The sequence below is a fragment of the Pelodiscus sinensis genome, chromosome 4 (genome assembly GCF_049634645.1).
Source record: "Pelodiscus sinensis isolate JC-2024 chromosome 4, ASM4963464v1, whole genome shotgun sequence".
In the NCBI taxonomy this organism is placed as follows: Eukaryota; Metazoa; Chordata; order Testudines; family Trionychidae; genus Pelodiscus; species Pelodiscus sinensis.
This window is the reverse complement of record NC_134714.1, coordinates 8,439,140-8,463,843: the sequence shown is the minus strand read 5'-3', so window position 1 is coordinate 8,463,843 and position 24,704 is coordinate 8,439,140. Positions and strand designations below refer to the sequence as shown.

The 24,704-nt window shown below is 51.0% G+C and overlaps 1 protein-coding gene and 1 long non-coding RNA gene across 2 annotated transcripts in view; both read left to right on the top strand.

Annotated features, from left to right (window-relative positions):
- LOC142829051 (uncharacterized) overlaps positions 1–20,225 on the top strand; it is a 36,817-nt gene extending 16,592 nt beyond the window's left edge. Inside the window, exon 3 of the long non-coding RNA XR_012903249.1 lies at positions 19,602–20,225. This is a non-coding gene — a long non-coding RNA (uncharacterized LOC142829051). The remainder of the gene's footprint in view (positions 1–19,601) is intronic.
- A 557-nt stretch (positions 20,226–20,782) lies between these two features.
- On the top strand, positions 20,783–24,289 carry BMP4 (bone morphogenetic protein 4). Its single transcript, XM_075926224.1, has 3 exons — positions 20,783–20,942; positions 21,574–21,950; positions 23,263–24,289. Exons 2-3 carry the CDS (start codon positions 21,581–21,583, stop codon positions 24,099–24,101), a joined length of 1,209 nt encoding a protein of 402 aa, XP_075782339.1. The 5' UTR covers positions 20,783–20,942; positions 21,574–21,580; the 3' UTR covers positions 24,102–24,289.
- Positions 24,290–24,704: the final 415 nt, after the last annotated feature.

Genomic DNA, 24,704 nt, shown 5'->3' with positions numbered 1-24,704 from the left:
TGTGGTTCAAGTGTGTGAACCACGCAAGACGCAGCATATTACAGTGTGCGGCTCTGACGGATAACAGTATCATTGGACAAGAACGGGCTGCGACGGTGCTTCCGCATTCTGGAATGATGTACACAGTGTGAGGAACACGCCCTTCACCTGGACCATTCAGGTCTGTGCACACCTGGAGGACTTAAGAGATACATAGACGTTGTGCTGGCCCTTTGCAATGGAGTGAATTTCACAGCACGTCTTTACATAAGCACAGGAACTAGCCGCACGAGGGGTGCTGCAGCACCCCCAGGCTTCCTGCCTACTGTCCAGGGTTCCAGTTGCTGCCCCACATGCCCGAGGCTCTGCTGCCAGCCCTGAATGTCAGGGGGTCTACTGCTGGCTCCAGGCCTAGCGTCCTGGCTTCCAGCTCTGCATACTGAGGGCTCTGCTGCCAGCCCCATGCCCTAGGTCCCAGCTGCTGGTCCCACATACCAATGCTTTTTTCCCAGCCTCAGCTGGTGGGAAGGGTAGGAGGAGGGATATCGATAAAGGTGGAGTGTCGGCCCCTCTACTATTAAAAATGTTCCCATGCCATTGCGCCCTTAGAATAAGAAGCAATATACAAAGAGCTCTGTATAGCTCAAAAGCTTGGCTCTTTCACCACAGAAGTTGGCCCAATAAAAGAGATCACCTCTCCCCCTTTGGTTAACATCCTGGCATCACCACAACTACAGCAACACTGCAAATTACTTGTGTGTGAAGAGAACTTCAAGGAAAGAAAGATTGAGATTGAAAAACAGAGGTGAGTACCCCCCCCCCCTTTGCACAGTCGGGGGAACTAGAAGGATGTAGCAAAGGGCCACTGGAAAGGTGAGAGGTTTAATGTATTCTGGTATTTGTGATGCAGAAATGCACACTTCTCTCTTGGATCCCTGAGTGAATGGAAAGCAATCGGTGAAAAGGGCATGTCTTCTCAGGCTGATGAAAGCCTGTTTTGGGGACTGGTTTGGAAACAGCACACAGCCAACCTGTGGAATTCCTTGCCAGAGGATGCAGTGAAGGCTAGAACTTTAACAGGGTTCAAAAAAGAACTAGATAGATTCATGGAGGTTAGGTCCATCAATGGCTATTAGCCAGGATGGGTAGGAATGGTGTCCCTAGCCTCTCTTTCTCTGAAAGTGGGTGACAGGGGAGGCTCTCAGGGGGATTACCTATTGTGATCCCTCCCTCTGGGGCATCTGGCATTGGCCACTGTCGGCAGACAGGATACTGGGCTAGATGGACCTTTGGTGTGACCCAGTATGGCCGTTCTTATGAGCCTTCCAAAAGGACCCATCACCAAATTGCTTTAATTGACCCATCAAATCTAAGGATCCTGTTTGTTCCACGTGAGGCTTTCTCTGTGGTGACGATTACGGAGAAGCTTTCTATAGCTCATCAGCAGAGGAATGAAATGAAACAGATGTGGTGCAGAAAATGATAGCCACTTGGCACAAACGACTGAACAGAAGGGAAGCCCTTTCTCAGACGTTGCCATGTGATCCACAGTGCAAAGGTTCACTAAATTCTTAAGAGCCAGATTCTAAAGGAATGCAGCCAACATTTTCTTTGAGCAAAGTCGTGGGAACCAGTGCAGTATTTTAACTGAAGGGATATCTGTTCTGCCCTTCATATGGATATATGTTGATAGCTTCCACTGCTGTGGCTATGCTTTTATAGCGGATTCAGGGATGGCTACTGTGTTGTAGTACAGTTAAAAACCAATAAAGGATGAAGTATGAACAGAGGCATCAATTAGGAATGTAAGAGATTAGCCAGTTAACCCGTTACCTGGTAAGCAGGCGGCTTATCAGCCTGCTTGCAAGATAACCAGTTAATTGACCCAGCTAGCTGGACCCTCCCCACAGCGTGGCTGGCAGGAGCAGCCTGCACCAGTTAACTAAATGTTTAACCAGTTAACTACAAAATGTTTAACCAGTTAACTACAAAACGTTTATCCAGCTAACTATTTTACGGCGTTTTTACATCCCTAGCACCAGCACAGCTACAGACTTTATGGCCTAATTCAGAATCCAGTGAATGGAAAGACACGGCCATTGATGTCAATGGGATTTGGAGCAGACTTAAAAGCAGATAGTGAACTTCTATATCTAGAGTCTTCTTCTGGAGGTTCCTGCTCGTGTATCCAGATGTTGCTGGTAAAGATTTCTATTGACTATTGCAAAAGGCAAGAATGGCATGTTTCTGTGTCTTGGAATATATGCACATAAGTATAGAGAATAACTATTCTGCGACAGTGACTCATATCTAATGAGAGGTGGGTGTTCTTATGACATTCCCTAGTTTTTGTTACTGTGTCCTTAATTTTTCTTGGTCCCATTAAACTTAAAAGGAGTTTTTGCCATTGACTTTGCTAAGAGAAAGAGTGACTCCTGAGCAGGTTTCCTTTCTGAGGTGTGATGGGGCGGGCAAAACAGAAGAAATTCCTTCCGCAAATATCACCTATTTGAGAGGGAAGTGTTTGCCTGATAGGGCCCTTGGGTCCCATAAAGCCTGATTCTCAACCTTCCTCTTACTCATGTTGAAGAGTCCCAGATACCCCAAGTGGTCCCATTGACCTCACAGGAACTATGTTGTCGCTCTGTGCCTCAGTTTCTTCATCTGTAAAATGGGGATAATGAGACCGTTCTTTATAAAGTGCTTTGAGATCTATTGGTGAAAAGTGCTATAATTTATTACTGCTTACAGTGTAAGATGTTAGTCTGCAGGAGTCAGGATATTCGACTCTGTTCATCTCTCCGTGCCCTAGTTCACTATCAAAAAATGGGGATGATCATTCCTTTCTCTGACGTCTGTCTTGTCTCTTTAGATGGGCTTTTAGATTTAGCGTTGTGAGGCAGGGACAGTCACTGACTCTGTGTAAATTTTGCACCCAGAACAATGTGGCTTCCATCTGTTAGGCCATCTAGATGCTATCATAGTACAAAGCATAGCCGTGATACCAATGACCTGCCCACTTCCCAATGCTTTTTGAAGCAGTGCATCTCAGCAGTTAGCACACAAGTCATAGGATGTTTTAATCATCTAAATTCTAGAGATTTTATGTTCCTTTTCACCCTGCTTTATCACATCCTTTATTTTCCAAATTCTCAAATGTGAAGAAAAGATGTAAGAACTGGGTCTCTCTTTTCACTAGCTGCTCAGACGTCACAGTCAAAAATCACTCAAAGCGCTTTCTTCTCTCAACATCAAACTAGATTCCGGCATCACAATCAAATGGCAAGAATGGAATGTCTATAGAATGCTGGAAAGTCATTGGAGACTTCGACGTTTTCCATCAGTGAGTTCTCATGTCATTTTACAGCACTTTGAAGTTGTAAACCAACCGATAAGCGCTAAATATCCTTGCTATTATTTTATTGTTATCTAATTTCATTGTGATTCTCTAGTAGGACTCACTTCTAACTGCTCGCCCAGAAGAGATGTTTTTTGTCTATAAAGCATGTATCTTCTCCTTTCTTTTTTTCCTTTGGTGCTTTTTCCTGAGTGGAATCTGCAGACCCTATTCACATAAAATAATCCCACTGGCTTGAAATAGCTATGAAGAAAAATGTTAACTTCTTGAAAGAGCAGAGAGAAAAAACACTTTGGTTGCTCAAACCCAGATAATTTTAGACTTGAAGGCTTTCTCCATAATAAACCTTGACAATCTAACAATCATCTTCGCCTTTTGCACTGCACCGCGTTTCTTTACATTGTTAAATGCATTCCACGTTTCAGTAAATGACACCCGGATCACCAGCAGCGAGTGAGTGATTAGTTTATCATCCTCTTAGTGCAGCCATCTAGATCTTTAACTCTTGAAGCAGTGGCATTTAAAGCTTGAGAACACCCAGGATCATGCCTGAGGCTTTAGACATTCTCAATTCAGACAAATCTTTGGATATCAAGAGAACAAGGAATAGAAGAAAATAGGCAGGTCCATTCCGATTAGATAAATTCCGATTAGGCCTTAGGCAAATCAAATAAGCTAAATTGCAAATAAGCGCCGTGCGTTTTGCAAAGGAAACCTACTCCTCTTTCGTAGGACCAGATCCTGCACCATTAGGAGAGTGAGCATCATAGGAGTTGTGCAGCATAAAATGAATTGGAGCATACCTAATAGCTAGGCTTGGAAGGAATAGTATTTTCAATTGATAAATGTCAATTCCGCTGTATAATAGAAAATATATCCATTGATGAGAATTGAAGTATATAGATAAGCAAAGTAAGAAAAATACTGCACATGGAGTTTGATGTACATTTATTTACTCTGTATGTTTTGACATATAAATACAACTTTAAAAAAACAAGAGTAGTCCTCTGGCACCTTAGGGTATGTCTACACTACCCTCCTATTTCGAAATAGGAGGGTAATGTAGGCATACCGCAATTGCAAATGAAGCCCGGGACTTGAATTTCCCGGGCTTCATTTGCATAAGCTGGGTGCCGCCATTTTTAAATCCCCGCTCGTTCGAACCCCGTGCCGCGCGGCTACACGCGGCACGAACTAGGTAGTTCGAACTAGGCTTCCTAGTTCAAACTACCATTACTCCTCATTCCACGAGGAGTAACGGTAGTTCGAACTAGGAAGCCTAGTCCGAACTACCTAGTTCGTGCTGCGTGTAGCCGCGCGGCACGGGGTTCGAACGAGCGGGGATTTAAAAATGGCGGCGCCCCGCTTATGCAAATGAAGCCCGGGAAATTCAAATCCCGGGCTTCATTTGCAATTGCGGTATGCCTACATTACCCCGCTAGTTCGAACTAGCGGGGTAGTGTAGACATACCCTTAGAGACTAACAAAAATATATATAGTATCATGAGCTTTCATGGGCAAAAAACCCACTTCTTCAGATGTTCACAGTGTGAATTTTTTAATACAGTGTGTTTATAACGCTTTAGTTCTTTGAATTTCAGCTTCCACTGTCATTAAATAATTATTGTCTGACCCCCCTCCCCCTCACTCTCATATTTCCCCACAACTGGGAAAATTTAAATTCATAAACGTAGAAAAAAAAGCTTTACAACTTTAATTGTATCTGTCAAAATTGTAAAAAATAAAACTTGATTTCTGCCAAGCCTACTGGTAGCACATGGAGGAATGAACGGTAACAAAACTGCATTTCCTGAGAATCAAGGCTATTGAATTGGTTTTGTGATGTCTGCTCACCTTTCGGTAGGCAGTGAAGCTCAAGGCATTGCAAAGCAACTGGCTATGACAAATATAACTTAGCTACTTACACCTGATTTGAGCAAAGCATAACTTTATGCACAGTATGTAATATCAATAGGGCTACTCAGTATGTTAGCTAAGCATGTACATAAGTCTTTGCAGGAACTTATTAAAAGAAAATGTAGAAATAAGCATGATCATTTTCAGAAAGGAAAAGGAACGCTGTAGGCTCAGCTCCCAAGAGATATAGATGCTGACTCCCACTGATTTCTTGTAAGGAACGAGGCCATAGGGCCTGCCGTGTTTTTTAAAAAGAAAGATTATAATGAAAAGGGGGCTATTCAGGTTAGCAAATAGCTTTTCTATTTTTTATTTCCATCTCGGTTTTTTCTGACAGATGAAAGGGGTGTTGTGGCCCAAAAATGAAGTAGCTGCAAGTTGAGTTTAAATGATACGTTTGCTCATTGGAATCAATACCCCTTTTATGCTTATTATCGCTGATCACTTTTGTTTGACCAGTAAGAGGAAGGATGGTTTTGTGGCTAAGGCAATGAACTGGAACTCAGAGTATCTGGGTTCACCCGGGGTCATGGTGTGACCTTCCGCAGACCTGTTTGGGTTCCTTTCCCACTCTGAGTGGCCACCTGAATAGCCCAGCTCATAGAGCACTTCCTTTCTGCTACAGCACCATGCACCCTCCTGCAGATTCCATGGAGTTTCAGTGAGCTGCCTAGAGCGTCCTTCCCCAGCCCTCTCTCCCCGCAGCAGCTTGGGGCCAGGTGAGAAGCGCCTCTCCGTGGCTGCTGCACAGGTGGGGGAGAGGTGCCCGTCCCCTGGCTGGGGCAGGTCCAGGTTCATTTGCCCCCTGCGCCCTCCAGCCAGACTGAGAAATGGAGCAAACCGTGTGCTTTCCCCTCACAAAGGGGAACAGCCAGCAATGTTCCTCTATGACTTGGGGAAGGGGGAGCTTCAACCCACCCACCGCCCTCTTACCAGGGCCGGCTCTAGGCACCAGCAAAGCAAGCATGTGCTTGGGGCGGCACATTTCCAGGGGCGGCATTCTGGCCATACTTGTGTGTACTGTGCTGTCCCTGTTCTGCCCCCCACCTGCCAGCAGCAGCCCCTTCCACACACTCCCCCATGCGGGGGGAGGGTCCCAGCACCCAGGCAGGTGCCCCATAACCCTGCCTCTCCACGGGCGGCGCTGCCCGAGTCTCTTTCCTGCGAGGCTGGGACCTGCATGTGCCCCACTGAGCGTGCTGATTGGCTGGCTGACGCCACGTCACAGACCTGGCGGGACCCTGTGGGGAGACTAGGAGGAGGAGGGGCACGGGGCCCTGCGGGGGGTCATCCATCTGGAGGGGTTGGTCAAGGAGCCCCCAACCCCTCCCCACCCGGTCACAGTGCTTGGCCGCGCAGGGCAGCAGCATCTCCCTGGCTCCTGAAGGGGAAACTGAGGCAGCAGGGAAATGACTTGTCCCAGGCAAGCTGGCAGCAGGGATGGGGACAGAACCCAGGTGTTCAGGCTCCAGCCTGGTCTTCTGGGTCATTCGGGGCCAGTCCTGGTCTCAGGCCAAGCTCCTATCCCTGTGCCAGGCTGTGCCAGGCTGTGCCAGGCCAGATCCTGTGGCCCAGGCCAAGCACACTGAGCAGAACGTCCCCTCCCTCCACGCCAGGGGGCCTAAGCCGCAGCCGGAGCAGCCCCTGCTCCGGGTTTGGGTCACTGCCAACAAAAAAAAGGTGGAGCAGCCAAAAAATGTTGTGCTTGGGGCCACAAAAAACCTAGAGCCGGCCCTGCCTCCTATTAACATTCCTCAGATCCAATTTCTCAGCCCCCCCCCAGACTCAACCCACTCCATTCGCCCTCTTACAGCCCCCTCAAGCCCCAACCTCACCCATCCTCCTTCTCAGACCCCACCCTGCCTTCCCAGCATCAGCAACTTTCCCCTGTTCCAGCTCCCACTCTGGGCTGTATCCGTGGGAATGGCTCAGTAGCTGCCGCATAGGGCCGTGTCGTGAGTCCTGGAGGGATGCATGTTAGCGTCCTGGGGGCGGGTGGGATGAGCTAACGTTGGGGACATACAGCGCGGCGCTGTTGTGTTGCAGACACCCTGCTGGTTGCTATTCATGGCGATGGCTGTGCATGTTCACGAAACAGGTCAACCGGCCCGTCTGCCTACAAAACCTCCTTTCCGCAGCGACGGTTTTTGTCATCGCTGAGCGTGGAAGAAGGAAATAATGTCTCCTCAAGGAGACACGACGGGCAGGGCTGGAGGGAAGGAGAGGGGGGTGAATGAGTTCCTGGGGGAAGACATGGTGCCTTCGTGTCTGTGACTCAAACACGGCCAGCATCCAACCCTCAAAGATGGATCAACAGTTCTTGTCATATGCACTGAAGTAGCAGGATCAGCGTCTTTGCTGGTCCCTTTCATGCCAAAAAGCCAGGGACTTGGTTCATTTCCTTTTGTGCCTGGGCAGGAGTGTGCCCCCTTTGACTGAGTCCCGCGGGATACAATTCCTACCTGTGCAGAGAGCTAGACCGTGCCAGTGTTTCCCAGTGAATTAAACCATGTTTTACAGACTCTAGCGTGTGAGGCATTGAGTTGGCCCTTTGCACAGGAGAGTTTCCCTTTTGGTCTCCATTTCTGTCTCTTCGCAAGTTTCCCTCCTTCTACTCAGTGTTCCTGCTGCTCCTCCAAGCCAGGGCCCTTGTCCGGCATATTCAACTTGACTTCAGTGGAACTGCTCTTGTGTAAGTGTTGGCAGGGTTTGGGTCTTGGCTGGGTCACCCCTCCTCTTAGCCCCTACCCACTCCACCCTTTCTTAGTGGCCTTTTCGCTCTCCTCTGCTCTTACTTTCTAAGTTTTATATCTCTCCGCTCAGATCGTCCTTCTTTCCCACCCTCTTCTAAGCGTCACCCTCTTGGTTTTCTTGTCCTCTACGAAGGCTGCTCTAGTTTAAAAATGAAACAACCTAATAGGCAGCCCAGTTTTCCTGCGATGTGCCCATATGTATAGTACATGTCATGCCGGTCTCCTCCCATCACTGGGAGAAGGCATCAGCAAGGACATAGTATTCTCTCACATGGAAGCCTGCATTTGCATGCTAGCACATTGGACTTCCCCTCAATTCATGAGCCTTCAGGCTGTCATCCAGTAATCAAAAGCTCTCATTACTATTTCTGGAAACTTTTGGAAATCCGCCTCTGGCTGTGCACACGATCCTTGTTTCCAAACACGCGCACTGTCTAGTCTTCCTCGTGCAGGAGATTTTGTTTCCCTAGTTTACAGGATGTGTCCCAGACACAACATTTCCCTCTGCCCTTCAAGTCCAACCTCCATGTCACTCTTAAAAAACAATCAATCTAAATTCATGTCTTATGAAATCAGAAATGCAGTGGTCTTGTTTCTGTAGGGCAGTGAACCAGAAATATTGGGGAGTGTAGATAGACGAGGCAGTAGCAAACCTTGCAGGTACTCTTGTGCTGTAAGTACGGGATCAGATAGCATGTATATATAGCACAGTGATCTCTGGTGAGTTGTTAGGAGCAGGAGCACCATTTTGAAAGCATTACTGTGACGGGTTAGGAACCTCACTGGAACAGAGGGTGCATGTCCATGCTGAGTGAGTTTCCAACAAAAAAAAAAAAAGTCTTAGAGGGGTAGTGTTAGTCAGTAACTTTAAAAACTGAGTAGTCCTGTGGCACCATATATATATATATAGTATCATGAGCTTTCACAGGCAAACCCCACTTCTTCAAGATCACCTCATCTGAGGAAGTGGGTTTTGCTCACAAAAGCTCATGGCACTATCTATATATTTTTGTTAGTCTCTAAGGTGCGACAGGACTTCCCATCTTCTGCGCCCTTTGTGCTTGGGGCCACAAAAAACCTAGAGCCGGCCCTGCCTCCTACTAACATTCCTCAGATCCAATTTCTCAGCCCCTCCCCAGGCTCAACCCCCTCAGCCCTCTTGCAGCCCCCTCAAGCCCCAACCTCACCCGTCCTCCTTCTCGGACCCCACCCTGCCTTCCCAGCATCAGCAACTTTCCCCTGTTCCAGCTCCCACTCTGGGTTGTGTCCGTGGGAATGGCTCAGTAGCTGCCACATAGGGCCGTGTCGTGAGTCCTGGAGGGATGCATGTTAGCGTCCTGGGGGTGGGTGGGATGAGCTAACTTTGGGGGCATTCAGCGCGGCGCTGTTGTGTCGCAGGCATCCTGCTGGTTGCTATTTATGTTGATGGCTGTGCATGTTCACGAAACAGGTCAACCGGCCCATCTGCCTACAAAACCTCGTTTTTCAAGACTGTCAAGAGTTCCCCATTTGATGAGAAATGAGAACCTCTCGCCCCACATCCTAACAGTTTGCCCAGCCCTGAACCCTACTCCATCTTTCTTTCATAGCTTTCTATGATTGTTTTTAGATTATAGTCAAGCATGTACTTAACCTGTTCTGAATTAGCTCCTTGGTGACGCATTCAAGAGCTCACAGGGAGCCCGTGACAAAGCCAGGATGAGATGAACCTAGATCTCCTCAAGCTTAGTCCAATTACTTTCACCACAAGACCATCCTTTCTCTTTAGAAGTCCCCGCACTTTTAACACCTCACTGGGACCCCTTGCTTTTTAACTCCCCAGAACATAGCGAAAGAATGATTGCAAGTACAGAGGACTTCTAGTCTGGACTAATGCATGCCACTGTGTATGTTCTGACTGTGCTTTGAATGGAGGCATTAGCCGCTTCACATATCACTTGTCTACAGGAACAAGTGAATAATTTGTAACAATATATGAGATTCATGCCATCTCTTTTTTTATCTTTTTGTGAATTGTCTGTGGGAAGACTGTGGGTTTTCTCAGCGGTCTCCCTCATTCAAGATTATTCATTGAATAATTTCTGTGAGTAATTCCCAGTCTGCGGCTCCTTCTTTACCCAAGCATTTCATTGCACATAGCTGATTTAAACAACGCTCACTGATCAGTTTAGGTTGGACACAGGCTATGGGAGGTTCTTTCTGTTCCCACATTGGAACCTGGGAGTCAATATGACTATTCCTGTGAATGAATTCAAAAGTTCCCTTTTTGCAACTGTTTCCCGAGGGCGGGAAGCATTTCAGCTAGTCAGCCTGTTCTTCAGGACTATTAATGGAAAGCAAACCCAAGCGTGCGCACGTGTGTGTGTGTGTTTGTGAACACAGTCAGCGCAAACTCAAGTCAAACTGCTATTCCTAGATGTGCATTTCCAGGAGCCACCCACTTCTGCTGCTTTCAGTTTTGCCCTGGTGTTTGAAATCACCACTAAAGCGTTTGGTGGTAGAAGATCTCAAGACATGATGAAAGGGCGAAGGCTGAGGTCAGCATTCTATTATGGTGCTCCCTGGCTGTAAAAAGTGGTGAATTTGGCATCAGTGCTTAGACAGTAAGGCAAAGTAAAGCATGATACATATCTGTGTCAAAGCAAATCTCAAACAAAGCCACATATCAGTGTGAGAGGCACAGAAAAGGGGTATTTAAAGAAGCTGCCAAAAAGTTTGTGGTATTCTTAAAGGGGACCATGACTCAATGGATCCAACATGAATGTGCTTATCTTAGATCGCCGTACAGTTCTGTGGTGCATGCTAGAAGAATAGCATTCTTTATTAGTGCCAGCTACTATTTCGGAACAGGAGGACTGTGTTCTGCATCTTCTGGAGCTACTCATTAGCTGTCAGAGTTGCAGATTGATGGGGAGGGGGATTAATAGAGTATGGATGTGTGTTTAAAAGTGAAATTTCACTTATGAAACTGCATGGGGCTGATGCCTGGTCTCCCCGTAGCACTGATCAGGGCATGGGTGACACAGACAAGAGAAAGCATTGACTCCCCAAAACTGTCTGCTGGCCTCTCAGAAGGGTTGGGGCCACCGAATGGAAGGCCTGGCTACCCAGCCACCCAGGAGAACAGGGGCCACAGCATGGCAACCCAGCTACCCCATGTGCAAATACACACACAGGCCCCCTGTTACTTTCCAGGACACAAGAATCAAATCACCCCCTTGTCAAAAAATTATTCTTAGTAACAAACAAAAGATCTACTTGATAAAGCCTACTTGGTTGCTAGGTGTACAGAGTCACGGAATAAAACAAATTAAAACAGAAAAAATCTCTGGGAACAATGCTGAGATAGTGAATAGGGAAGGGAAGGGAAGGATTCACACAGAGAAGTTTAAACCAAACAACCAAAACAAAGACAAATACCCTGATCGCAACTAGATCCACTTTCCCCTCTACTCATCATACATGCTGAGCTGTACTTCAAGGTCCAGCTCACTCCTGTGTCCAATATTTCTTATAGGCATGGTCATTCTGAACTGTGCATCTGCTCTCTCCAGCCCGTTTCTTAGAAATCCCCCAAGGAAAGAACAGACCAGGTATCTAGATCCAATTCAGATTTCAGCACTGTATCCCCATTGGCTCTTCTGGCCCCCTGCCAACACCCTTGCTAGCTACCTGACTTTAACCCTTGGTCACCGGATGCTGGCCAGCACTCCTCCTATCCATCACATCATATTTGTGAAAAATGGCTTGCAATGAGGTAGCAGTCTTGGGTCCCATTCTGCTCTCCGTTGTGCTGGGGTGAATCAGAAGTCACCCCACTGATACCAAAAAAGTGATTTGACTCTGAAACCAAAGTAGGCTCAGAATCAGGCCCCTTGTGTGTAATGGGAAAAGCCTGAGTTTCTTTTTCAATGTGCCATGCCACAAAACTTGTCAGGTCACAGCTTTAGCAAGTCCTGAAGAAAACGGAATAAATCCGTGAGTGGTTCAAAATATCCCAGTTGCTGTTCAAGCATGTGCACTTGTTCTTGCTTAGTCTAGGCTAGTCTCTAATTAGGAGCTACTTTGGACAGAAAGCAGCCGGCTCCTGGGAGTTGTTCTTTCAGTTCCCTTTGTCTTAACTGACAAGCGTGTCCAGTTAAAGAGCAAAAGACAGGAGAGATTCCCTCCTGCTACTCTGAGGGCGCCTGATCCTCTAACCAGAGGCACCGACTCCTCCAAAAAGGAAAAAAAGGGGTGCTCTCTACTCAGCACCTATAGGGTCACATTAATCTTTTGTGGGCCCCACAGCCTGGACCTCTGCCCTACCCCCCTGCTCTATCCCAGGCCTCGCCCGCTTTCCATCCCTTCCCCCGAGACCCACCCCACCTCAGAGGCATAGCAAAGGCAACATTTGCGCCCCCCCTCCACCGCTGTCATGTGGCGGGGCCCCGAACCTGGCACACGGCTGAGCCAAACCCTGCGAGAATGGGGGGAGCTTGTACCACATCTTCCCCCGCCCACTTTAGCTTGGAGCTGGGCCCCTGCATGCACTAACCCACTGGCGCAGATGGAGGAGGGTTGGGCTGGGGGCAGAGAGGCAGGGAGGAGGCTCCAGCTAGTGGCGGCGGGCGGAGGAGGAGCAGGCGAGACGAGGAGAGTGGAAAGGGGACTAAATTGGTGCCCCCCTAGCATGGTGCCCGGGGGCAACTGCCCCTCTGCTCCCCCTCGCTACACCACTGCCCCACCTCTTCCTGCCCTGCTCCACCCCCACCCTGTCTCTTCCTGCCCCTGCTCTGCCCACCTCTTCCTGCCTGTGCCACCCCATCCTCTGCGTGCCCCAGGCCCCACTCTACCCCCCCCCCAGCTGCTGAACAGCTGATCCGCCATGAGTGTGACATGCTGGGAGGGCAGCTGGGAGGGGCTGCTTGGTGGTGTTGGAGGGGGCGAAGCAGATTGGAAGGGCTGCCAGTGGGTGCCAATCTCCTATAGGGGATGGGTTCCCTAAGGAGGTGGTGGAATCTCCATCCCTAGAGGTTTTTAAGTCTCGGCTTGACAAAGCCCTGGCTGGGTTGATTGAGTTGGGATTGGTCCTGCCTTGGGCAGGGGCTGGACTTGATGGCATCCTGAGGTCTCTTCCAGCTCTAGGGTTCTATAATATATGATTTTGGATAATTCTACAGATTGCAAAAAGAAAGAAAAGAACCGGCAGCCTCTTCAGGCAGCAACGAAATCATCGGTGGCAGGCAACGTAGTTCTGAAACTCAGTCCCTGGTCATCCCCTGGGCACCGTGAGGCAGGGAGTTTTGTGGGAATTCGTCTCTTTTCGCCCTGGACTTGTTCACAGCGTGCAGGCCTGGAGATCTCGGCCTGGACGTGCTCGGCTCCAAACGAGGCCATCCGTCTTGCTGTACAGTGCCTTCATGGGCAGGTGCTCCTCAGACAGCAGTTCACTGAGGTCAAAGTGGAAAAGACTGTCTGCAGAATCTCCACCACAATTAAGGCTGAAATTCCAGACGGGGACTTGTATAGGCACCTCATTCAACTAGGCGAGACTTGAGCCCCGGTGGAGTTTGTGTGCAACGTGTATGACCTGCAGCCGCTCCTATTTTAGATTTGGTGGATCATTAGTGTACACAAGGTAGCTGTGACACTGAATTAAGCAGTGTTTGCTTTCCTGACCTTCCATACTTTTATTTTTAGCTGCATTTTGACATTCACTGTTTTGGTTTGACTGTATATCACGCTTGGCTCCTTAGGAACCAGGGGCCAGATTCACCCCCTGTGAAACGCCATTTCCTTCTGAGGGCGTACATCAGGGATGAGTTTGCCTCCCTGGATGTAAGGAAATACAATCTCTGTAGGAATATATTTCAGTCCCCTCAGTCAATGGTACACTATTTCCATGAAGGGTTATTTCTGTTGTGGTTTGGGACTTATGTATTTACATCTTAGGGAATACATGCTAAATTAAACAGCACAGTTTTCCTCTATGACTAACTCTTTTTAATAACCAATAAGCCACTAAAACACCCCCAGACTTCCTCGAGTTTCAGAGACAAGAACCTAAACCACATCATCTTCTACTGGATTTCTGTCCCTTTACAGATGCTTGGTTTATCTGAGTGGTGTAAGTGAAATGCTTTGTATTTCCCTTTAAAAGGCTAGTTCACTCCAGAAAGATATGAGGTACCAAATAAAGGGATTAAATTGCTTATATTGACAAAATGTTCTCACTAAACTTGGAAGTGTGTGTGTTGGTTATATAAAATCTGTGTGGGCTATTTGGACAGGCGGAATAAAATTCATTCATTGTAGGCTTGTTTGCTTGTCCCACAGCAGTTCAGAGTCAGTTTCTTTTACAGATCCAGTGTTTTAAAAGCAGGATTACACAGGCACTCCAATAGCTTTTGTTTATAGACTGGAACATTTTCAGTGAAAAGTGATTTGACTTTCATGAGACGCACAGTAGTGACTTTTCAGATTGTTTCCCCCTGTTACGTGTAATGCACCGTTCAACATATTTGAAACGGTTATGGTGATGTTTGACCAGTTTGGCTGGGTTCGGCCATCAAATACTTTGCTAATCAGATGTTTCTTTTAAATAGGTTCTGCTAGAATAATGCAGGGGAGTAACTGTGCTGCCAATGTAGCTGTGGTGGGCTCTTTAAATAGCTGCTGGAGTGCCTGGCCACACACTTTGCATGTGGAATCTCCACCGCTAGAAATATCTAAGAGCAGGTTGGCTAGACATCTGTCAAGGATGATCTCCATGATGCTTGGTCCTGCCGTGAGAGCAGGGAACTGGACTTGATGACCTCTCAAGATCCCTTCTAGTTCTAGTGTTCTGTGATTGGATGGCTCTGAGGGCTGGGGGGAGGGGTGCGCCGCTGTCCGGGCAGTGCTGAGGGCTGGCTGTCCTTGCCCTTCCTCTTCCACCCAAGGTCCCATCCCTTCCAGGGGCGCAGAGCCAGCCTCCCCTCTCTTGTGGCTGTTGGCCCCACTGATTAGGGGACAATGCCTGAAAGATTGGAATTGGTCACCAAATGGAATTAATAGGCAGCAGGTTTCAAACAAACAAAAGGAAGTTTTTCTTCACTCCACACACAGTCAACCTGTGGAACTCCTTGCCAGAGGATGTAGTGAAGGCCAGGACTTCATCAGGGTTCAAAAAAGAGCTAGATAGATTCATGGAGGTTAGGTCCATGAATGGCTATTAGCCAGGATCGGTAGGAATGGGGTCCCTAGCCTCTGTTTCTTTGGAGGTGGGTGACAGGAAAGGAATCATGAGGATTACCTGGTGTCTTCCCTCCCTCTGGGGCATCTGGTATTGGCCACTGTTGGAAGACAGGATACTGGGCTGGATGGACCGTTGGTCTGACCTAATATAGCCATTCTTATGTTCTTGTGGTGGTGTTTCCTTCTTTTCTGAGGCAGCGGGGCAGTCTGCTTTTTCTCTCAGTACTGTATATGGAAGTCTTACAGCCCTTCACTGAGGGAGACTTATGCTTTGTCCACACATATGGCTGCCAGTGGAGTGCCGCCACTACGATGCAGTCGCATGCTGCAATGAAAGGCTCTGGCAGTAGGACAGAAAACAGCCGTGTAGACTTGGGAAACCTGGCACGGGTGAGTAGAGAGCTGTGTAAGGTACGAACCTTAGGGCATGTCTACACACGGAAATTATTTCAAAATAACTAAATTTGAAATATTAACTCCCAAAATAACTATTTTGTAAAAAGCTTATTCCCCGAGGAAAGCAGGAGCACAGATTTTGAAATAACCAGCCTGGTATTTTGAAATAACGGGCTTAGTAGTGTGGATGCTCTGTTTATTATTTTGAAATAGGGGGGTTATTTTGAAATAACTCCCTAGTGTAGACCAGGGCCCAGGGTTCAGGTGTGCGGGCCATGCTATTTGCCCAAGCAAGTCTCACTGCCTACACATCTGACAAAGTGTTTTTTTACACACAAAAGCTTATGCCCAAATAAATCTGTTCGGCTGTGTCTAGACAGCAGGGCTCAACTCGGAATAAGCTATTCAAATTGAGCTACATAAATTGTGTAGCTTATTTCAAAATAGCTCATTTTGAAATTGGGAGCGTTTACACAGCGCTTATTTCGAAAGAGAGCCCTCTTCCTCTGACTTCCCTTACTCCTCGTACAATGAGGGTTACAGGAGTCGGAGTAAGAAGTCCTCCTGCTTCACAGTATTTCGACATTATTTCGAAATAACCGCCTGCCGTGTAGACATGGACTAAGTTATTTCAAAATAATATTGCTATGTAGAAGTACCCTTAGTCTCTAGGGACAAGTCTACATGAAGAAATTATTTCAGAATAACTAAATTTGAAACAATAGTTCCCAAAATAACAAAATCAAAATAGTGTGTCCACGCTACAGAGGAGCCTCAAACTTAGTCCGAAGCAGGCTCTGTTATTGTGGATGCGCAACCTTGACTTGGAGCCCCAGGAAGCAATGGGGAGTAATTACTTTAAATGACTCTCGGGAGTCATTATTTTGAACTAGCAGCAGTGGAGCGTTCACACTAATGCTATTTTGAAATAAGCATTATTGCCCGAGGAAATCAGGAGTACAGATTTTGAAATAACCAGCCCATTATTTCAAAATAACGGTCTTGGTAGTGTGAATGCTCTGCTTATTATTTCAAAATAAGGGGGGTTATTTTGAAATAACTCCCTAGTGTAGACCAGAGCTAAAGGACCACAGGACTCCTCGTTTTTGCAGATACTAACACGGCTCCCGCTCGGGGACTTGTCTACACTGCCGTTAATACTCATGCTCACTGGACGTGTGGCGTCTGTACTCACCGCGGCAAGAGTAGATTTACCTTTTGAAAGCTGCCTTGTCCATCACCATCTCTTTCGGGGGGTTTCCCTACCTCTCCAAGATGACTGCAGTGTGTCGCCTGCAGATGAGTCTGACCCAATGCGAACAGCCTGGAAGCGTGAGGAACGCAGATCTGAATGGGGCAGCTGGCCTATGTCTGTCATGAGCTAAATGACTCCCCTCTCTGCTCCGGATCCCAGTCCCCAACTCTTGGGACAGTTTGGACTCCATCACTAGTTCAAGCAATCAACGGCAGTGGCTCCTGTGATCGGGATAGTCTCCATATTCCAATGTATCAAGGGTATACCAATCAGCGGCAGGTAGCCTGTGCAAGCTGGGTTGCCATAGCATGTGGTCTGCTAGCCTGGCCTGGCTGTGGAGGGAGTGACTGACATCCTCGGAGGGGGCGGGGCTTGTAATGTAGCAGCCCAGTGAGCTGGCTGGTGTGGGTTAGCCTGGTCCAGGGAGAGAGGGAGGGGGGAAGGAAGAGAAGAGGGCGAGAGTGAATGCTGACTTCTGAAGCTGGCTCTGGCTAATACCCAGGCAAAGTCCCTTTCACAAGGACAGAGGGTGCTGGCAGCTGACTGTGGCAACCCCTCTGTGCTGGGATTAGCATGTATCCCCCCCACCCCAGATCACTGAGCATGCCCCCCTTGTTCCCACAGCCTGCATCAGAACCAGACAGTGATCACACTTACCTGGGTAAGAGCTCAGGGCCGCATCTGGCCTTTCACACCCAAGGGCTCCCGTGGGGCAGGGCTGAGGAGGCCAGTATGCAGGTCTCTTTGCCCATCTGGTGGGGAGGGGGAGAGAGATCAGATCTCTAACCATCCCCGGGTGGCTGCTTTTCATTGCCAAGCTCCCCCTCCTCTAGCTTAGAAAAGAGGAGACTAAGGGGACGGATATGATAGAGGTGGAAAAAGTGGTGTGGAAAAAGTGAATAAAGAAAAGTTATTTACTTATTCCCACAGTATAAGAACTAGAGGTCACCAAATGAAATTAATAGGCAGCAGGTTTAAAACAAACAAAAGGAAGTATTTCTTCATGCAGAGCAGCGTCAACCTGTGGAACTCCTTGCCAGAGGATGTGGTGAAGGCTAGGACTTTAACAGGGTTCAAAAAAGAGCTAGAAAGATTCATGGCGGTTAGGTCGATGAGTGGCTATTAGCCCGGATGGGTAGGAATGCTGTCCCTAGCCTCTGTTTGTCTGGAAGTGAGTGACAGTGGAAAGATCACATGAGGATTACCTATTGTGTTCCCTCCCTCTGGCATTGGCCACTGTTGGCAGACAGGGTACTGGGCTGGATGGACTGTTGGTCTGACCCATGATGGCCGTTCTCATGTTCTCTACTGCAGGGAGAGATGACTCCCAAGTTTCCCTTTGCAAGGCAGCGTTATGAGTGGTCGCTGGGGACATCCAGTACCATCCTAGTAGAATTATCTGTGTTGTCCCCTCTCCCATCCCCTATTGCTGGGGATGATCCAGAGACCCAGGGCATTCTCTGATGTCCCCCAAGCCAGCACAAGGTAACCTGGTTCCACTTTGTTTCCAAGGATGCTGCCGGCGTGGCCAAACCCAACGGGGTTTCACGGGATTTGAGAGGTGCTTCTCCCGGGGGGAGGGGGGCTTCTGGGAGACAGACAGACAGAGGGACTGAGTCTCAGAGGGGTAGCTACGATAGCTGGAGCCACAAAAACAAGGAGGAGCCCTGTGGGATCCGAAAGACTACCAGATTCATTTGGGCGTAAGCTTTTGTGGGCCCAAACCGTGAGTGTTTAGGCGGATGCCCAAATAATTCTGTTGTCTGTAAGGTGCCACAGGACGCCGCCTCGTTTTCACAGAGGAACCAGAATCACGTGCAGCAAGAAAGGGGAAGCGGAGAATCCCTCTTTGTGTGACGTGGCTTCCGGAAAGTCGATTCCAATCCACTTTGGTTTGCTCGCATACGCAAAACCCTGCTGGGATTTGGTTGTGAAAGGGGATCTGAGGGCTGGAAAGCCGCATATTTCCGCTGACTCAGATGGGGAGGGGGCATTTCCCCCTCCCCTGCAGGTAACAAGTTCTGCAAGTCCAACCCGGATCTCACAGCCCAGGTCCCATCTGAAATCTCCTTATTCACACGTCTTAGAGTTTTCTCTGGGCTCTGGGTTTTCCTTTGCATGCCGCGGAGGGACCCTGCCTTCCAAATGCTGGGAAAGCGCGGGGTTTGCCTGCTTGTCTTCCATCACAGAGTGATGATGGGAAAAGAAACCCCCTTGCCTGCCTTGGAAAATACCAGCGTTTCATACTGAAGGCTCACTCAGCCCTGCTGGAGGACAGGACACCTCTAGCCCCTCAGGACCTCCAGGGGAGATCTCACATTGAAATAGTCCTTACCCTTGTCAGCAGGAGATGCTGGTTGTCTCTCTGCCTGGCTGTGGATTAGCTGGGCGATGTGGAACTCTTTGATGGACCAAAGGCTGAGCCTGGTTCTGCTTCAGAGGGCTTCGGTCCGGAAAAGGTGCCGCCCTGATTCTGACTTTGCGCTGTGTCATGGGTTTGATTTTTGAATAGGTCCTTCCTGATGACAGATTCCTGCTCCCAGCATCCCTCCATGCCTCCTTGAGCTGTGGCGAGGTGCAGTTCTTGGAAGTAGCTTCCTGAAGCCCGCGTTCAGCAGTAATAATTAACTTAACACACAAGTGCAAAGACGGGAAGTGGGGGGGAGAGGAGGAGGAGCGGATGCCCAAGGCTATTTCATATTTTTCATATTTTACTTGCTCCCAGAAGCTGAGAAAACTTCCCCAGTGTCCCATCCCTCCGGCTGGAAGCTCAATGCTAGGGAAAGCTTGGTGAGTCTTCTCTTACTTTGATGGTACTAATGAAGTTGACTGTGCTTTAATTCGGAGGGGAGCTCTCACACCAGCAAAGCAGGCCCCTGCCCTGTTCACAAACACTCCCATTGATGGGTTAAGCCCTTAAAGTTTGGCATTGCATTTAGTTTAGCTCCCCCTGGCTCCCTCCCCTGCCAGACTCAGTGCTGGCAAGATTCTGGCTGGGTATGGAAAGCAATGGGGCAGATCCTCTAGTGCCCTGGGTGTTTTTAGGGTTGCCAAATGTTTTCAACAAAAATACCGGACACACTTGACATGACATCACAATCTGCATTCCATCTGATTTAGAAAATACCCGACACACTTGACATGACATCACAATCTGCATTCCATCTGATTTAGAAAATACCCGACACACTTGACATGACATCACAATCTGCATTCCATCTGATTTAGAAAATACCCGACACACTTGACATGACATCACAATCTGCATTCCATCTGATTTAGAAAATATCCAACACATTTGACATGACATCACAATCTGCATTCCATCTGACATCACAATCTGCATTCCATCTGACATCACAATCTGCATTCCATCTGATTTAGAAAATACCCAACATTTCTATTTTCTCTATTTGTTTCCCAAACAGAAAGCTCAAATGCTGGACTGTCCGGTTCAAAACCAGACACCTGGCAACGCTAGGTGTTTTGCATCCAGGGGGTTGCAGCTGGGGAAAGGCAAATCAAGGGGGGTTACCAGTGGGGAAGGCCTATGGCACTTGGTTTTCATATAGAAGTGCTGCTTTAGGCTAAGGATACAGCAAGCAGGGCTGAGCTGGGGGCAGTGGGGGGGATGTAGTGGGGTGGGGATGAGGGCAATCGCTCAGGCACTGCAGGTGGGTGCAAGGCAAAGAGGAGCCTGCAGTTTAAAGTCCTGCTCCCATTGAACTTGTCCCCCCGCAGTGGGATTTTATCAGCATCAGGCCGGCCAGCCCCCTTAGCAAGAGAAAGTTTCTCCCCTAGCAAGGAGATTGACAGGGGCGGCGGGGCGGGACATCCCTTTTGGAGCCGGGTGGGCGGCGCCCGGGCTGTGAGGGACAAGCGGTGCAGGAGTGACTTGGGGCCACGTGACTCGCCTGGGCTGGAAGAAAAACAGAGCCAGTCCGCTTTGGAGCCTCATTGGATTCGAACGTCCCTCGCAGGAGCCGCTCCGCAGCTTTTCCACCCGTTTGTTCCAGATTGGCTGGCTAGAATCATGGACTGTTTTTCCATGCCTTGCTTTCTGTCAGTGAGTAGCCCCTTCTCCTCCTCCTCGCCCCCTCTGATCCCCTGCGGACTCGAACGTGCAACCCCCCCGCCGCCCCCCACTTCTCCCTCTTCCCAGGCGCTTGTGCGAACAGAACTTTTTGCAACTTTCTGTCTCTTGTGTCTGCAGGGACCTTAGCTCCAAGTCCAGTGCCCCCCTCTCTGGCGGGTCTCGAAACCCAGTTCAGGCCGTGGCCAAGCGGTAGCGGCACTTTACAGGGACAGCGCCAAAAAAAGGGGGGGGGGCAGGGAGAGTAACTTTTGTGGAAGTGCCCCCCCCCCTGTGGTCCCTGCTGATGGATCCCCCCGATCAGCTGCACTTTAGCAAGCCTTTAGGATAGGGGAGGAGGGCAGGGGAGAGATTCCATCGGAGCCCAGTGTGGACGGTTTATTCTTGCAAGCAGTTCGGGTCCGGGCTAAGATAGCAGGGGCCGAAAAGATGAGCCGGGCAGGGCGGTGGGGGCTGCAAACAAGCGGGAGCTAGTCAGTTACAGCTGGCGAGCCCTTTGCCTGCGAGACGCGGCCGCTGCGGGTGGGGGAGGGAGACGGGGGCTGTTTTTAATCTTGACCCTCCTTGTTTGTTGTTGCGGGTTTTTTCCCTGTTGAAACCCCAGAGACACCATGATCGCTGGTAACCGAATGCTGATGGTCATCCTATTGGGCCAAGTCCTGCTCGGCGGTACCAACCATGCCAGTTTGATACCCGAGACCGGGAGGAAGAAAGTTGCCGAACTCCAGGGTCAAGCCGGATCCGGACGCCGCTCTGGGCCAAGCCATGAACTCTTGCGGGGTTTCGAGGCCAGTTTGCTGCAGATGTTCGGGCTCCGCAGGCGGCCCCAGCCCAGCAAAGCAGCCGTCATCCCCGCTTACATGCTGGATCTCTATCGGCTGCAGTCCGGGGAGGAGGAGGAAAGTTTGCAGGATCTCAGCTTGCGCTACCCCGAGAGATCGACCAGCCGGGCCAACACCGTGAGGAGTTTCCACCATGAAGGTGAGTGCTGCGGTGGGGTGGGGTAAGGGGCTGGCTAGGGAGGCGCCGGGAAGCGATCCGGATTGGAGACTCCCAGTGCAGATTCGCAGCAGCATGTGCCCAGCCCTCGGTGGAAGGCGACTCCCCCAGCCCGCTGGCCGGGATATTCCTGCGGCTGGATTTTCCAGCATCCTGCCTCGACTTTGAAATGAACCCGTTCTTGCACCGGGGCTGCTTTGCTCCCTCCAGTTTGCGCCCTGAGCGCCCACCGGCTTCACTCCGGAGGAACCGAGCTCCGGCCCGGGCTTTGGAATCTCAAAGGGCGCGCTGCATTACTATTAAGATTGCACTTTAATTTCAAAAAGAGCAACCCGGACTTGACTTCAGTGCCGGCAGCGGCGTGTTTGCGAGGCTCCTGCCGGAGGGCCCTTGTAATCCGATCCAAATGTGTCGTAGCGGATGTTTCTTTTCCAAAATCAAGCGGAGTTTTTAATCCACCAGCATCGCTGCTGGGTCGGAATTTACCTCCCCCCTCCCCCGCTCTCCCCGGAATGGGATCAACAAGGCACGGCTCCGTGTTTCCCAATCGCTGGGCACGGTCCGTGAGCAGGCTCCTTCGGGGGAGGGCGGGCGAGGCTCTTCCAGAAGTGTGTGAAGTTTCTGTGCCCGTGTGAACCAGGCCCGGAGGCTGTGCTGGGCAGTAGCCGGGTGTGCGTGGGTCGGGGGTGTGGGCGCGGGAGCCGGGTGTGCGTGGGTCGGGGGTGTGGGCGCGGGAGCCGGGTGTGCGTGGGCCCGGGGTGTGGGCGCGGGAGCCGGGTGTGCGTGGGCCCGGGGTGTGGGCGCGGGAGCCGGGTGTGCGTGGGCCCGGGGTGTAGGCGGGGGAGCGGGGTGCGCGGGGGCCGGGAGTGCGCGGGGGCCGGGGGTGCGCGTGGGCCGGAGGTGTGGGCGCGGGGGCCGGGGGTGCGTGGGCCGGGGGTGTGGGCGCGGGGGCCGGGGGTGCGTGGGCCGGGGGTGTGGGCGCGGGGGCCGGGGGTGCGTGGGCCGGGGGTGCGTGGGCCGGGGGTGTGGGCGCGGGGGCCGGGGGTGCGTGGGCCGGGGGTGCGTGGGCCGGGGGTGTGGGCGCGGGAGCCGAGGGTGCGTGGGCCGGGGGTGTGGGCGCGGGGGCCGGGGGTGCGTGGAACCTTGTTCCTTTGCGCGTCGGGGGGCGCCCGGTGAAATTGACAAGCAGGCTGAAATCTTGCAGTGCCTAGCCAGCGGCAGGTGAAGGTCAGCGCCCGGGCAGCGTGGCGGGGAAAAGCAGCGCGTTTTAACCCTCCCCCTCCCTGCTTTGCAGAACATTTGGAGACTCTCCCGGGGCCCGGCGAACCCCCCCGCTTTCGCTTCCTCTTCAACCTCAGCAGCGTGCCAGAGCACGAAGTGATCACCTCGGCGGAGCTGCGGCTGTACCGGGAGCAGGTCCCGGAGCCCAGCCCCGCGTGGGAACGGGGCTGGCACCGGATCAACATCTACGAGGTGATGAAGCCCCCGCCGGCAGGGGGGCCGGCCATCACGCGGCTGCTGGACACGCGGCTGGTGCGCCACAACGTGTCCCGCTGGGAGAGCTTCGACGTGAGCCCCGCCGTGCTCCGCTGGACCCAGGACAAGCAGCCCAACCACGGGCTGGCCGTGGAAGTGGCCTCCCTCCCCCCCGCGCCGCCAGCCCCCCACGTCCGGGTGAGCCGCTCGCTACCTCAAGGGGCGGGGGAGTGGGCCCAGCTGAGGCCGCTGCTGGTGACTTTCAGCCACGACGGCAAGGGCCACGCACTGATCCGCCGGGCCCGGCGCAGCGCCAAGCCCCACGCGCGGGCCCGCAAGAACAAAAAAAACTGCCGCCGCCACGCCCTCTATGTGGACTTCAGCGACGTGGGCTGGAACGACTGGATCGTGGCCCCCCCGGGCTACCAGGCCTTTTACTGCCACGGGGACTGCCCCTTCCCTCTGGCCGACCACCTCAACTCCACCAACCACGCCATCGTGCAGACCCTGGTGAACTCGGTCAACGCCAGCATCCCCAAGGCCTGCTGCGTGCCCACGGAGCTCAGCGCCATCTCCATGCTCTACCTGGACGAGTATGACAAGGTGGTGCTGAAAAACTACCAGGAGATGGTGGTGGAGGGGTGCGGCTGCCGCTAACCCCCCCTCCCTCCACCGCCCCCCCTTGGAACTGCGCCTCCTGCCAGAGACTCTCCCCCCCCCCCAACTCAACCTCCACCTTGACCTTATTTATGACTTTACAGTGCAAATGGGTTTTGACAATAATGATCATATATTTTGACAAAATATATTTATAACGACGTATTAAAAGGAGAAAACACAATAAAGCGAGTGGTTCTTGGCGGGGAAGGCAGCGTGTGTGTAGGGGGCAGGCCCGTTCCTCCCCTGGGAGTGGCCAGGGTTTTTTTTTAAGTGGCTAGCTGTAGGGCGGTGGGGGGGCAGGCCCGGCTCCGGGCCTGGGGGGCTGTTGGAAGTTTGCATGTGAAAAGAGGCGGCAGAGGGCTTATGCAGGGATGGTTTTCTCCTCTCCCGGCTCCTCTCTGTCCCCAGCTCCTCGCCTTTATTGGGGGGGGGGGGGGGGGACTGGTTCTGTGGAAGGCTCCTTTGCAGACCAGATCTCCCAATGTTCCCTCCGATCCGGAGCGGCTGGACGCGGGGGCTGCGCAAAGCTACCTGGCCCCGGGCTGCGCAGCGGGGCATGGCCACTCCCGCCGGGCTGGAGGTCAGAGCCGGGCCAGGGCT